At 45.7% G+C, this 15690-nt stretch overlaps 1 protein-coding gene across 5 annotated transcripts in view; it reads right to left on the bottom strand.

The window, feature by feature from the left end:
* ELMO1 (engulfment and cell motility 1) overlaps positions 1 to 15690 on the bottom strand; it is a 469444-nt gene that overhangs the window by 344539 nt on the left and 109215 nt on the right. For all 5 annotated transcript variants that reach the window (XM_053661620.1, XM_037126577.2, XM_037126578.2 and 2 more), the window contains 2 exons: positions 11068 to 11108; positions 10031 to 10103 (listed from right to left, as the gene is read on the bottom strand). In XM_053661620.1, the coding sequence (XP_053517595.1) occupies positions 10031 to 10103; positions 11068 to 11108 (114 nt within the window). The remainder of the gene's footprint in view (positions 1 to 10030; positions 10104 to 11067; positions 11109 to 15690) is intronic.

The following is a 15690-nucleotide window of genomic DNA, read 5'->3' as shown; positions in this document are numbered from 1 at the left end:
AAAAAAAAAATCAACAAAAAAGAAAACTACAGCATGACACAACTCTATAAATATACTAAAAATCATTGCATTGCATACTGCAATTGGGTAGATTTTATGGCATATATCTCAATAAAGATGTTTTTAAAAATAAAGCAGAAAAGCTCATATTTTATCTAAACAACTTTTTCATGTGTACCGAATGGGTCCAGAAATACAGTGTCAGATTATAAACCTCATTGACTCAAAAATCTTATTCCCAATAATATTTTCAAACATGACCCCCATCCATCACTATTTGGTATCAACCTAGCCCACTTCTAGTCTGACAACTCTAAGATGAGAACTATTGTCTTCCCTCCTCACCTCAGCACATATTTAACTATAAAATCTGAGCAAATCAATTTCCCCCCTTGCACCTTTATGCCTCAATCTACAGAAAAATATTACAGATGTTTCTCTACTCTTTTATCCATGAATATTAGGCAGAAAATTTTTATATTCTAAATTAGGACTGTCCAAAAGGAAAGTTAAAATTAGATATGATAATAAGGTAGCTATGTATCAACATTTTATCAGGCCAAGCATATCAACAAATTTATCAAGAATACATCACTGTGGAAATAAAAGAAATGAGCAGTATTCTTCAACTGCAGAGCATTATTGTCACCCTTCATCAAGATGTCAGGGAGGTTCAGTTTTTGAAGGCAGACATTCCAAGAAGATTCTTATCTTCTTGGTTCCAGCTGCTACGCAGCATTTGATGTCAATCTCCACGCATGTTTCACAATACCCTTGCATTCTTCTCTCCACGGTGAACTGTTTTCTGATTGTTTCTGGCACAGATTCTAGTATTCTTGCAATACGGTACATTCGGACTAATCACAAGGGGCCAGTGTACAGTCCAAACCTTTGTTGTCAGGTTCGGCTTAACACCCTCTGAAGGCTTCCCAACACTCTTAGGATCAAGTTCAAAATCCTGAACATGGTCTTAGGGGGCTTGAAACACTGGGGCTTATGCCAAAGTCTCCAGCCTTACATCTTTCCCATGTTTGGGGCCTTCCACAATCTTTTTTCTTAGATCTCCGTTTAACTGTCACCTTGTTCCAGGTTAAATTAGGTCTGGACACTCCCATTTGTCCTCTGTGGCACTTCCAGTTGTAACTGGTTAACTTGGAATCAGTACCAATTTGTCTTTCTGCCCCTCTGGACTTTGGGGATGGAGCTCCGCAGGAGCCTGGCACACACAGAAGTCAATACAAATTTGCTCTAGTGACTCCACACATTCTCGGCTTTTTCCTCCTGGCATGACTTCTTCTTCTTGACAGCCCTGCATGACAGGGTGGGAGAGCCAGGCCACTCAGCCTGTCCAGCAGAGCCTAGTGCTTTCCAAAGGCTGGTGACAGGCATCTGCAGCTGACGGGGCTTGGAGCATCCACCAGAGAAGCCAGGCTGAGTCACAAGTCAGAGAAGAAAGAGTTCAGCAACCAGGCACAAGTGAACTCGGAGTCTTTAACAGAGGAGAGAGCAGGTGGCAGGTGTGAAAGAGGTGAGGGACAGAGGGGAGCACTGGAGAAAGGCCTGGAGTGAGGAACCCCAGAAGAGCTGAAGGGATAGAGCAAGGTGAGAAGCAGGCCCATTTTTCTCTACCCATTCCTGTCTGCTGAGAGCCAGTCCTGGCAACTTGGGTCCAGGCCCACAGGTGGCAGCCAGTTCTGCCCACACCTGGCTACACCTGGTTGTGCTTTACTGAGGCAGCCAGACAGGCTTCTGTGGGACAAATGCAGAAGCTCCTGCCAGTCTGAGCACGTGCCCGGGTGAAGAAACTCACAGCATTTTGGGGCTCACGTGAAAATGCCCTTCCTGCTGATAGCTCTTTGATCGAGTCACTAAGACTTGCAGAGGCGGCCCAGGTGGCAACCTCTGGTCCCAGTTAGCTGTGGAGGCAAGAGGGCAGGGACACACGGCCCCAGGCCCTAGAGCTGCCCCTCCTAGGAATCAGGGGCAGGGCAGCTCCCCAGGAGAAGACACATCTCAGCTTGCATTTGATTTTGTTCAGTGATGGTGGCTTGGGTGTGTGTGAACGTGTTTGTGTGTGCAAGCCTGTGTGTGTGTGTGTGTGTGTGTGTTTTACTTTCTTCAAGGAAGAACGTGCTCCAAATGTGTCTTCCTTAAAACACTTAACATATAACTGTTGTCTCTATTCTCTTTAATCCCCCATTGTAATGATTTTTTAGCAATTATCAAACAAGTTTGACCCCAAGCCAGGGTCAAAACTAATACCGTTCACACATGGCATATGAGTACACATGAAACAAGTATTTCAGAGAATGACATGCATAATATACTATGATCTTTTCCTACTCAGTTTTAGTCCATTTTAATGTTCCTTCAACCTGCATAATTGATTTTATACCCACTAATAAGTGATAACCTGCAATTTGAAAAAGTACTATTACCTCAGTATATCGTATCACTATCTTTTAAAAATGATTTTACACTTTCCCCATTATACTCAAAGTAGAAGAAAACTCCCCTTTTCCCATTAATACCCCAGACTCCACAATGTTTCAGCCACATTTCAAAGATGAGCCGAGGTGAGCCGAGAGGCCGTGGGCTAGGACACAGCCACACCAAACACAGGCAGATGCGGCTAAAGCAACAGCCTTGCTCTCCTTCAGTAGGCAGCCTGTGTCCTTCACACGAAAAAGCACATTTGAATGGAAACATGCAGGTATCGGTTCGAACTGTTTTCATTACAGTGCTCCTGAGACAGCCACGTGACCCCCCCTTCTCACTTTGTTTAGCCACCAACGGAGACATGTATTCCTGTGTCATCTGCCACATCCGAGAAGGGCCATGCAGTGTCTGCAGTGTGCTGACCTGCCTACACAGCAAAGGAACCAGTTCCCCATCCAAATGGGGGGGAGGTTCTGCTGCAGGTGTGTGCACTTCAGGAATTTCTAAGCCGCATTACTTGGTTTGGCCATACTGATCAATCTGGGCTAATGGGTCAAAGGTGTGTATAGAATGGAATGCTTTGGGGGGGACTAAGCGGTGGTCAAATAAAAACCATCCACAGAGGACACCAGGGAGGTAACATGATGGAAAGACCAATGTTCATCCCCATCACCGAGCACTGGGGTGCCTCCCGGTTATGGTACGATGCGGTCAGAATCCCAGAAAGCCCGTGGGTCCCACAGCACAGCCCAGAGGGCAGGACATGGCTCCAGAGTCAGACTTCCCAGGTCCTACCTCCTGAGCCTCAGTGATGCCCGTCATGCCACCCCCCAACCGGCCTGGCAGCGTGCCTACAGCCACAGGAAGAGCTGCCTTGAGCGGATGCATTTCCTGCTAGTCTCTCGGGACCTAAATTCAGTGAGCCTTCTCCGGGACCCTTCTGGACCCCTCTTTTCTTCTGTATAGTAGACCCCGCCGCCCATCCATTCCAAGGCCCCCCATAGATGCCTGAAACCAAGAATAGTAGAAAACCCTATATATCCTATATTTACTCCTATACAAAAATACCTATAATAAAGTATAATTTATAAGTTGGGCACAGTAGAAGATTAATAACAATAACTGATACTAAAACATGAAATATACTGCAATACAAGTTCTGTGAAGGTAGTCGCTCTCTTTCAGCACACTAGCACAAATTTCTTTTCGCTTTTTCATAAGGTGATTCATTTTTACTATAGATCCTAGAACCTCGCCATATGATTTTTCCCTTCTCTTATTAAGCTGAGAACTTTCACCTTTCACTTAAAGGAAGCACTTTGCAGCTGGCAGGTCTGAATTGCCAGCATCTCTGTGCCTTGGGGCCATTATTCAGTAAAGTAAGGGTTACTTGGGCTTAATAAGCACTATCCCGAGACAGCCGACCTGATAATCAAGGTGGCCGCTAAGTGACTAACGGGTGGAGAGCGCGGACTAAGGGATGAATCACGTCCCAGGTGGGAGAGAGTGGGGCTGTGTGAGACTTCATCATGCTTCTCGGAACAGCATGCAAATTAATACTTATGAATCGTTTATCTCTGGAATTTTCCATTTAACATTTTCAGACCGTGGTTGACCATGGTAACTGAAGCCAAGATTAAGGGCGGTCTCCTGTGCAGTTCCTTCCTCTCCTTCCCCACTTGCGCCCAACTAGACCTTGAGACACGTGAGTGTGGAGGATGGAACATACTCACCTCACTAAGCTCTCTGGAGAGCCCAGTGCTCAGGGCGTGCCAGCTGGACTGAGTTCCACGTGGCTGAATAGGTCTCCTGACATGGTCAGACAGACCTGTTCCAAAGGGCACACTACCTGCATCTGCCCTGGGATTCTGGGAAGCTCCGGGCCCGTCTGAGAACCTGGAGCACCCAGGAAGCAGGGACTACACAGGAAGGGGCACTAATCAAACAACTCCACTTCCATCCTGAAGGTTCCTGGCCTCAGGCTTGCAGGAAGGGCCTGAAATCAGGCACGATTACGTCCATTGTTACAAAATAAAAATTTATCAAAATAAGATGCTGCCAAGGTAGCTAGATCACTGTTCTTCATAATTTATAAAGTAGGTCTTAGAAGAAGGAAATCAAGTACCATTCTGAAATCATGGTAAGATTTAAATCGACCACATTGCCCAGTCTCCTAGACATCCCCCAGCATGCCTCATGCTTTCTGGGTATCTACCTCCATCATGCTTAGAATTAATGATGACAAGACAACAGTCCTGTCTGCCTATAAAGACTAGCCTTAGTACAAGGACACTCCCTTAGACAATTCTATAATCCACCCTGAAGGCCAATGCAAATGGACTTGCTAGTCCACTCCACTCTGATGAGTGGAAGATTACATGCAACTTCCTCCAAGTTATCCTCTTAAGGAATACAGAAGCCACAGACTAAAGCTTGTAACCAAGTCTCACAGGCTGTAACTTCCTGTGTTTCTTTCCTTCAGGCAACCTCTGTCAGAACCACTGGCTTGGTGTCAGTGAAGACAGGGCATTACGCATCAATCGGGCCAGGCAGCCGGCAGGAGGGTTGCTAGGTGGTGGCACAGAAGGCACTGGAATCGGACCCGCCTGGGTCCAAGTCCCCACCTAGGTCCAAGCCCTGGCCTGACCCCTGTCCCCCGAACGGCCTGAATACACTGTTGCCTCATTGCTCTGGCCATCCTGTTCCTCAAGGTAAAATGGAGATAATGATACCAGCATCCTGAGACTGGAATGAAGATAATGAACTTGAATGCTTATCACTCCTTTTCAGAAGGCACATTCCACTGGACCATCTAAAGTGTACACACAGTTCACACAAATCAACAAGTGAGACCACGTCAAAGTAAAAACCTTCTATACAGCAGAGGAAAACACTGACAGAATGAAAAAGCAAGCAACAGAATGGGAGAGAGTATTTACAAATCATACATCTGATAAGGGGTTAACATTCAACATACAGAAAGAACTCACACAATCCAATATCAAAACACCAAACATTCCAATTTAAAAATGGACCGAAGAGCTACACCGACATTTTTCCAAAGAAGACACACAGATGGCCAATGAGACATGAGAAGATGCTCAACATCATTAATAATCAGGAAAATGCAGATTAGATCCACAATGAAAGTTCATCCTATACCTGTGAGAATGGCTATTACCAAAGAAAGTGGGGGGGGGGGGTGTTAGCATGGCAAGGATGTAGAAAAGAAGAGAATTCTCATACACTGATTGATGGGAATGTAAATTGGTGCAGCCGCGATGGAAAACAGTATGAAAGTTCTTCATAAAACCATAAACAGAACTCGTGTAATAATCCAGAAATCCCGCTTTCTGGGTATATGTGCAAAGGAAATACAAACAAGTTATCGAAGAGATACATGCACTACGGTGCTCATTGAGCATTTACAATCGCCAAGTGTCTGTCAGTAGATGAATGAGAAAATGTGGTCTGAAGATACACAATGGAATATCATTCAGCCATGAGAAAGAAGGAACTCCTGCCATTTGCAACCACATGGATGAGCCTGGAGGGCATTATGCCAAGTGAGATAAGTCAGACAAGAGAAAGGCGAATACAACATCTATCACTTCTATGCGGAGTCTTGAAAAAGAAGTCAGACACAGAAACAGAGTAGAAAAGTGGTTTCCAGGGGCTGAGGGCCTGGGGCAAAGAGAAGGAGGCTGGGGGAAATGGCACAAACTTCAGCTACAAGGCGGATGAGGACTGAGCACCCAATGTAAAATACGGTGATTACAGTCAATACCAGTGTATTCCACAGCTGAAATCTGCTGAGAAAGTGGAACTCCAATGTTCTCACCAAGTAAAAGTAGGCGAGGTGACAGATGGGTTAATTAAGTAGACGGGAGAATCCTTTCACCATGTATACATATATGTAACTACCATGATGTGCACTTAATATCTTACAATTTTACATATTTGTCAATTATACCTCAATAAAGCTAAAAAATACACCGGTGACTTTTCATTCTCTCTCCTCCCCTCTCCCAGACATCACCCTGTAATATAAAAGTTTCTGGGGCAGAATTTGAACTTTCAAACAGCTGGACCTTAACTTTCTCTAAGGCATTCTGCTTAGCACTGCTCAGCCCCACTACATTTCCCACCACACTGAAAATATGAAGATAATGACCCCATAAGCAAATGAAGGCTGTTACAGAAAATGGGCCTGGATAACGTGAGGGGAGCAGGGAGGTGCCTCCCTGAGAAACTCCAGTGTCCATCCATCCGTCCCCAAATGTGTTCGCTTGCCCGGCCTGGAGCGCTCTCCTCCTCTAAAATGACAGGTCCTATTTTATCTCTGGCCACGGTGGGGAGACCACCTCGTACACGAAGGAGAATCAGTAACTAAGAACATGCACAGGTTTCAAAAATTAGTCACCAGTTACCATGGTGATGCAAATATTACCTAACAACTCACTGGGCTGTAAGTAACCCAGATGATGCTAAATACATTACTTTAAACAGGGGGAAATGGCCTCTAATTTTAGGAATACTTGCAAGGAGCTAGACAGACCTCACGGCAGACTAAAGGCAGCCCAGGTGGGCTGTGGCGGACCTCGGGTTTGAGGTCCCTCTACCGCCCTGTGTGTGTTGAGTCCTGTGTTGTCCACACACACAGCCATGAGAGAAGAGGCATGACATCATATTTACGAACAAAAGGCTCTGATCAGGAAGACGAGTCTCCTCATTGCCCCAGCTCCTAGTGAGAGAATGATCCCTGCTACTGCTCACCGAGGAGGGACAGAATGGAGGGCAGACTCAGGGGACGGTCCCTTTTGAACTCAACGTGAAGAATGTCCTCAGGCAAAACAAGAGTTCCCAGACAATGACAAGGATGCCCAATAAAATGATCGTGTTCCCACTGTTCTAAGTACTTTCGATATTCTGAGTCTCTACTAATTTTCCTGAGAAAAGCATAAATATCATACAAATTTTTTAATGATTCCAAGAATCAGCCACGCACACACTCTCCTGAGTCAATCTCAGAGCCTAACTGTGCACGGTGCACAGTGCCTGCTGCACACGGAGCCCGTCCCTTCAGAGCAGTAGCCCCGGAGGAGTGGTCCTCCAAGGGGTCCCAGGTGTCCTCCTCCAAGTTCCAGAAGGGCTCTTCAAATGCGACCCTGGGCCGTATCCAGGGCTGCTCAAGCCGAGTCGCTGGGGCCAGGGTCTAAAACTGTTTTAAAAGGTCCTCTCTGCGGTGCTTAGGCTCTCTAGTCTGACCTAAGAATCCTGACAATGGAATCTCCTGACAATGGTGGCCAAAGACAGGGCATGCTATTGGTGACTCAGTGGCTTTTGGACCTCCACCCAGGGTAAAAATCCTGCACAAACACATGCGTTATATATATGCATATAACACTAGTACTTCACAAACCACACAAGTGATACACTCTGACTTACTCTATTTATTATATTCCAATTTGTAATACCCTCACAACTTACTAAGTTTATTTCACTCTCCATCAATTGGCGATGTCTGAAAACCCCTATTATAACTTCTAGCATCCTATAATTTTACCACTTAATAATTTTTACACTTTTTTATATTATCACTCTAATACAGTCATCCCTTGCTATATTGCAGTTCACTTCTTGTGGCTTCAATATAGTGAACCGCAATATAGCAAGGGAAGATTGTATACTTCACTGGTGAGTACCCATTGAGAATTTTATATGTTGTTAAAATATGTAGGTTTTAAGAAGGTAGGAAGTGTTTAAGAGCATATAAAGTGGTTATAAGAATGTGGGAAAGGTTAATAAGAGAGTGGGAAAGGTTTATAGGAGTGTGGGAAGGGTTTATAAAGCCTTAAAATATATATAAATAATAACATAAATATAACGCCGCTACTTCGCGGATTTTCACCTCTCGCGGGGGTCTCTGGAATGTAACTCCTGTGATAGGTGAGGGAACACTGTGGTAGAAAACCATCCAATCGTTCCCAGTAATACCCCAGAAGCCACAATATTTTAGTTGCCTTTCAAAGGCGAACCGAGTTGAAATGAGACAGCCTTGTGCTTCGGGATATCGACAGCAGTACATTTAACTGCTACCACTGAACTTCACTTCCTCTTTAATCTTCCAAAGACTAGCATGCAGATCACATACAGATAGGATAAAATAAATGAAAATATTAAGAAAATGCGCAAGGAGACAATAAGGACAGAAAACTAAGTGTGGAATGAATTAAAAAACAAACAAACAAGTGAGATGAACAACCTGGGCCAGGAAACCTGGTCCTCTCGTTAACTCTAGCATGCTGGCTATCCAGGTTACATGGAAGACACGATGGGCTATGAAAATGCTAGTTCAGTGGGGAAGAACCAAGCAATTTCTGGAAGCATTTCTAGGCTGTGGCTATTTTCCCTGCGGACTAGACTTAAGGTCCCCCACCCCCACACACATACTCCTCAAGGCAGAGTGAGCAGTCACTGTGGGCACGAGACCCATGTTCCTGCATCCATCTTCCACACCACCTGACTCCTGATTCCAGGATAAACTTGGGAGCAACTCAGCCTGCAGCTGTCTCATTCCCCCTGCCCCCAGGGCATTCTGTATTTACCTCTGTCTCTGCACTGACCCCTCCCTGTGATGGAAACTGTTCACAGGGCTGTCTGTCCCTCCCTGACCAACTCTGCCAGGCTGCAAGTTGCATGAGGCTAGGAGTGGCTCCTCTGCATTGCGGTGACTGCTCCATAAAACCGAGCTGAACACTCAACTCCTCTAGAAATCCCCCAGAGGAAGAGTGACAAAGCCCAAAGATCTGGATTTGCTTCCTGACCCTCTCATTCACTGCCCCCGTGTTTCTGACCAAGCCATTGGACCCTTAGGATTCAGTGTCTTATCTGTCACCCCCAAAGTCAGTATTATTCATATCACAGGTTAGTCCTGGAAAGAAACCAACAAACAGATGTTCAAGTGCCTGTCGGTCCGCTTCCTGGCATATGGGAGGTTCCGCATAAATGTTTGTTTTCCCTTCTCTGATCAGGGAACTCTAAGACAATGATCCCCCTTTGCTTCCAGGGTCCCCACAGTCTCCCCAACTTCCTCCTCCTCCTCCAAGCTTCCCAGAAAAGTCACCCAAGAAGAAAGCAGGATCCCCCAAAACCAAAGAATGCTCAGTGCCTGCCCAATGCCACCTGTGAAAAGATTTCTTGTCATTATTTCAACAACTTTAAGAGGACTTAGACATTGCTCTGGGTGGAGGGGTCGGGGAAATGTCTGAAAAAGGAAGCTAGATTGCCATTAAGTGCTAGATCTCACCGCTTTAACCAAGCAGTGAGAGAGATAATTAGAAAATCTGCTGTTGGAAGGCAAGTGCAGTTGCTGAATGAGGACCCAGACACGTGTCTGGTCTTCACTCCTGGGTGGGCTAAGTGCCGCCTGGTTGCCACTGACGCCACGGGTCTTCATTTGCAAACTCCACTTCCATGGAGGGACGATGCAAAACAGGCCAGCATGTGACGTCCTGGGCAGATGGCACGTCAGTCACATTTCAACCTCCTTAAGGGCAAGTGCCCCAGATGAAGTCGTGGGGTGGCCTACCTTTTCGGTGATGTAGAAGTTGGAACTGTCGGCATGCTGCAGGGCGTAGTACTCGTGGTTGGCAAGGGACCACCTTAAAATAGAAGCAGAGACTGGTCAGAAAAGCAGGAAATGGTCATTTCCATGTTCACGGCTTGATCGAGTTAGATAATTAAGCATTCTGTGTTTGGAACTGGGCCAGTACTCAACAAACCCCACAATGTAGTCTCAAAACCAAAATATTAGCCCACCTTTTACCCTAAGATCATTATTTCCATTTTCTAGGTCTTATTCCAAGATCTTATTCCTAGGTCTTATTGCTCACATGTAAGCATTTATTTCATCTTCATGGCTTTGGGGCAGGGGTGGTATAAAGTTACATTCCTCCCTATTTTAAAGGAGTAGAGCACAGAGGGAAAACCAAGGCAAAGAATAAATTTAAATTTTCCATAATTGTCTCTGCGCTCTCCAACCCCCAAGCACTATGCTTGCTGCATACTAGAACATTCTAGTCAAGTCTCCCAGGTCTTAAATTCCAAGTAATCCTCTAGTCACAGTTCCGCTTTAAAAAAAAATTTTTTTTTAATTGCAGCTTCCATTTGCCTGGACAAGGAGAAGTGGGAAAGCCACCGTTGTCGTGATGTTCATGTGGCAGCAGAGTGACCCACTGACTTGTCTTTTAAACTATTTCATCTTCAATGGGGACTGGAGTGGTCCCCCCAATTCACACCAAACGAAGTGAGCATTCAACCTCAGGAACTTTAGACGGTGCCCTGCTGAGGAGGGTGAATGAACACCACTTTTCCTCAAAATAAATAAAGCCCCTCCTGGTGTGCACACACCTGCCAGTTCACACTTTCTCCGCCTTGAGGGCACCAATATATTTTTTTTTTTGGTGGAAAGGGGCATGCAAACCTTAAACAGCAACTCCTGGTGTCTTGGGGCAGGTCAGGGGTGACTTGGGAATGGGCCCTGACAACTACCTGGGAAACACTGTAGTCGCCTCTCAAGTTGTGAAATGTAAACACCTCCAACGAGTCCCGAGTAACAACACTTACCCGTCACAGACTTCCTTTATTATTGCAGACAGCGGTTTTTTCTGCAAAATGGCAAAAAAAAAAAACGGAAATACTGTTAGTTTCATTTCATCATTTTAAGTTTTAAAAAAAGGAGAAGAAGGCTGGTAAAAAGATGTCTAAGTTAGGAGACTTTCCACTTGCTATTCTTAGTTGTTTTCAATGAGTCTGTTGCTTTTCTCGAGGCGATAATCTACTAGCCGTCACCACCAAATATACTGATGATTTATTACCTGGGAGGTACTTTTTTCTATACTTAATATTATTAGTTGAACAAAATATACATCATTTGTAAGTTAGCTGCATTGAAATCGGGATGGAGTCAGTTTCCATCAGAGATCCCAGCAGCAGTGAAGCTGCCAGGGCCAAGTGACAAGCAGAATTCCTCAGAAGCACGCGTGGCAGGCAAGCAGCCGTCGGGCTGTGTGCAAACAACTGTGGATTCGGCATAGCTTTGTGAGAACTCGTGGCAAATGCCCTACGAGGTACTGTGACACTTTTCCTACAGAGTGCAAAGAATTCTTGCCATAACCTTGGCTCTGACAAATGCCAATCACGCAGCAACTGGAGCTGGGCACGCTCACATAATGGGACCAGGACAGCAAGTGCCCCGGTGTCAACTGGTGGTGACTACAGCTGCACTCGGGCCTCACAGCCACAGCTGTGCTCCGCTTGCCTCCAGACGGCAGGAATGCGGCGGATGGGCACCCACGGCCCACCCAGTGACGTCGGCACAGACCCTCTTGCTTTGGAGGCAAACAGACCCTCTTCGTCTCCTGGGGTGGACAGTAGTATGTCAACCAAAAGAATGACCCCCCCAACCAAAAAAAAAGTGAGGAAAAGAATCAAGGAAATATCCAGGCAGTCCAGGATTTTCAGATATACCAGGATAAACTGTCTGCATTTAAGTGTGTGACGTGGTGTGGAGAAAGGACATCTGAGTCCCAGGCAAGACCAGTTCCGATCCTGGCTCGTCAACTTGTCTGCAATGGGACCTACAATGTCCTACATTTGCAAACTTCAACTAGTTCATCTGTAAAATGGACATAGGACCTACCCACTCTCAGGCTACTATAACAATTCAATTCAACTCAATTACAATTCATACAAAGGGCAAAAGACACAAGGAAGGGTTAGGGCTCTGGCTCCCTTGCCTGCCCCGTCACTAGAAGATCTTCACTTTCCTCTTGCATCTCTGTCCTTGGACACAAAGCTGCCAGAGCTGCGATCCTGGGGAATTCAGAACTGCAGCCCTCGCTAAGGCCCTCTCGTCCCTCTCAAAGCTCCGACTTGGGCTGCGGTGGTCCTGCAAGGACTTCCTCCCACTGGAGGTCTGGCCTCTCTGGCTGAGTGTGCAAAGCAATGTCTGCCGACAACTATGAATACAGGGTGGGAAGAGGGCCCAGGAATTGGGGAGTGGAAAAGTGGTGGGCTCTTCTTGCCATCCTGAGTTGGTCTCCTTCAGAACAAGATTAGAAATGAGGACTGGACTGTACCATGCGATTACACGTCACAGAAGTCCGCGGCCTCCGCAAAGACTTATCTGTTGTTTATGGCTTCAGCTGTAGGCGAAGGGGAAAACCAAATGAGAAAAGAACTAGGAACAAAACTTTTCTCACAAGACAAGGATTTTTTTTTTTTTGCCCTTTCAGCTGCCAGGGGCCTCTCTAGGTTATCAGTATTTCGTGAGGACCTAATAGTCTTTGAGGCCCCCAATCTTACTTCTTGCACCCTCAAAACTGAAACATAAGTAACAGGGCTGGATCTCAGCCTTAAATGACATCAAAGCAGCAGATTGGGCCAAGAAAGTACTGCTACTGAGGTAGGAAAAGGCTCCCAAAATAACACCTCCCAGAATTGCACCCCCTAGTTGAGGTCTCTTAGGGGAACTTCTTGGTTTTGAATTCAAGTCTGATACATAGATTGAGAATTGGGTTTGAAAAGTTAGAAGTCTATGGACTTCTAGAACTACTATATTCAGGACACTCTGAAGATGGGTCTATGAAAGGAGTCAAGACCGTGAAGAACAAAGATTTGAAGATTTAATAGAGAAAGATTGAAGAAAAACTCAAACTGCAGAGGAAGAGAAATCGCAGTTAATCCAACATCATGCACCCACAGTGCGGCCTCAGCTGTTGAAAGAATGACACGAAAGGACGAGGCTGCTCCCACGGCCTACTTCCCACACCTGCCCCCTCCGTTCTTCTGCCTGTTCCGGTGAAACATTAGCCCCCAGCACCCGGAGCTAATGCAGTGACTTTCACAGTTCTCATCTCCCTTCATCCGTCCATCTTACTTGACACTATTGCTATTACTTTCTTTTTGACACTCTTTCCAGAGCTTCTCTTGTATGTCCTTCATTTTCCTGCAGTTATAACCAAGAATCCTTCAACAAAATCCAAGAGATCCTTCACGGCTTCTCTTTTACTTTAGCTTCCAAGCTCCCTGTACTGTTCTTGCATCTTCTGCTTTTACCGAATCGGTCAGTTCCTCATTCTCCTTAACTGCCCCAAGGCTATTCTGGTCCCAAACGCTCTCTTGCAAATATTTGACAGCTTATTAAATACAGCATTTAACTCTTCTTCAGGCCTCTTGTTTAAACATACAAATAGAACTCATCCCTCTCACCATTCCCTACCCATCAATCTACCCCCACATCAGCAGGCCTCCAAGCTCCCCCACATCCACCATGACTTCTCCCTTTCGTTATAACTCCACTGCCACCCAGGATCATCATTACCTTTATTTCTGTCACCTACAGGTCTAATTTATTACAAGGTTGTGTAGCATTTTCCTCTGGGATGTTCACATTGTTACTTCCCACGTCCCAACTATTATTCTTCTAAAATCCTGACACTCCTCATTCCAACTCCTGCTGTCAGATGAATTGTCGCCCAATCCTGTCACCCTCAATTGTGCTTCCCCGCCCCAGTGACCTTCCTGAGTGCCCGCCCATCCTTGCTAACTACCTGCCAGGAACGTCCAGCCAAAGGCTCCACTGGCACCTCACACTGTGATTCCTACTTCCCGTGACTTCCTACCTCTGGTAGCTCTTCCTTGTGCATTTCTGGAGAACCTGTCTCCTCTTTATTCTGCGATGATCATGTGCACAAGACACCAAGTCCCATCCTTACTTCCTCCACCCCCTCCCGCTCCTGTATCCTTCCCAGAACTCATTCCCACGAAGCATTCTCAGGATACCACCACCAGACCCTTGCAAATGAGTCTTCACACCTCCAAGGTTTTTTCTTTCCAATCTTCACCTGAACTATAATCAGACAAAATTAGAATTTCCCCTCAGACTTGCTCATGTCAGTCTTTCCGATATCCTCCATAGATTCCCCAGTGACCACTACCTACACAGTACACATCCTTTAGCTTGTCATCTAAGCCTTCCCCCATCTGGTCTCAAGCAATTAAAGTTTTTACTGATGCTATACATGTTCCCACACTTCTAAATTAGCTGGTGATTCACCAAATATATACATACATCCTCCACACTTTCACTTTATTTATGGAAATGTCCCTCTCTTCTTTCTGTCCCATCTCTAACAATGAACTCTACCTATCATTCATACCCATGCCAAAGCGACCTCCTCTAAGCACACATCCCCAGTCTCCTGGAAGAGAGACCACCCCTTCTCGGGACGAGGTACTCCTAAGGACTTCTGGGCCCTCTTCTCCCTGTGAACACAGCATCTTAATGCATCACTGTAACCTTCTCCTTCACTCAGTATTAGTTTCCACAGTGCATAGGGCGCCAATGGGATCTAAAAGAGACTCAATACACTTCTCTTAAATAGGAAACCCACACACTAACTTTCTTTGGAAAGACAAAAAGCGAACTCTTTGGAAGGCTAACCTGCACTCATCAGCTCACTTGCTATCACATCTTCCCTTGCTGGGTGGCCGGACGCAGCTGCTGGTTCCAAACTGGTAGACGTGTGAGGCTGTCAGTCCTGACTGCACTGACCCCTCACGAGGGTGTTACGTGGTTCACAGCCTGGAAGAGCACTGAGCCACACAGCTGATGAAGAGTGTAATTCAACAGGCAATAAAACAGATAGCAATCAAGTGATTGTCACTGTCCCTTAGCAAGGCCACACAGGAGCCCCTGGTTGACCCGCAAAATTTCCCTGAACAGGGGCTGAACAGCATACTGCAAACAGAAAACACTCTTCTGGGGTCGCTGCCCGTGCACAGTCGTCAGTGTGACATCAGCTCCATGACTGACTTCAATTCCAAGCCAAACACAGGCTCTGCTGGGGTTTAGTCTCCACTTGCTCCGGTTACATGAGATGCTTCTGTCCCTCTACCAAGTTCTCAAAGACGCAGGGGCAGAGTGACAAGACATCACCTTGATAGCTTTCCGCAGAGCTGCTGAATAATGTGCCTTCACTTCACTGGGAGAAAGAGAGCCCAGGAGAAAAGAAAATTTGGTCTAAAAGGATGAAAACTGTTTTTTTCCCCTCTGTGACTCCTCCATAAGTTATAAAGGCACTAAAAATAAAATTCTATAATCTATTTGACTATAGCTGGACTTAAAATATTGAAGCTAAAGTATTTTAAAGGCCCAAATATGTTTTCTTATCTTATAAAAATTAC

This window comes from Artibeus jamaicensis, unplaced genomic scaffold (genome assembly GCF_021234435.1).
Source record: "Artibeus jamaicensis isolate MK-2021 breed Jamaican fruit bat unplaced genomic scaffold, CSHL_Jam_final contig_1016, whole genome shotgun sequence".
Classification (NCBI taxonomy): Eukaryota; Metazoa; Chordata; class Mammalia; order Chiroptera; family Phyllostomidae; genus Artibeus; species Artibeus jamaicensis.
The sequence above is the reverse complement of the archived record's forward strand: the minus strand, read 5'-3'. Positions and strand labels throughout refer to the sequence as shown.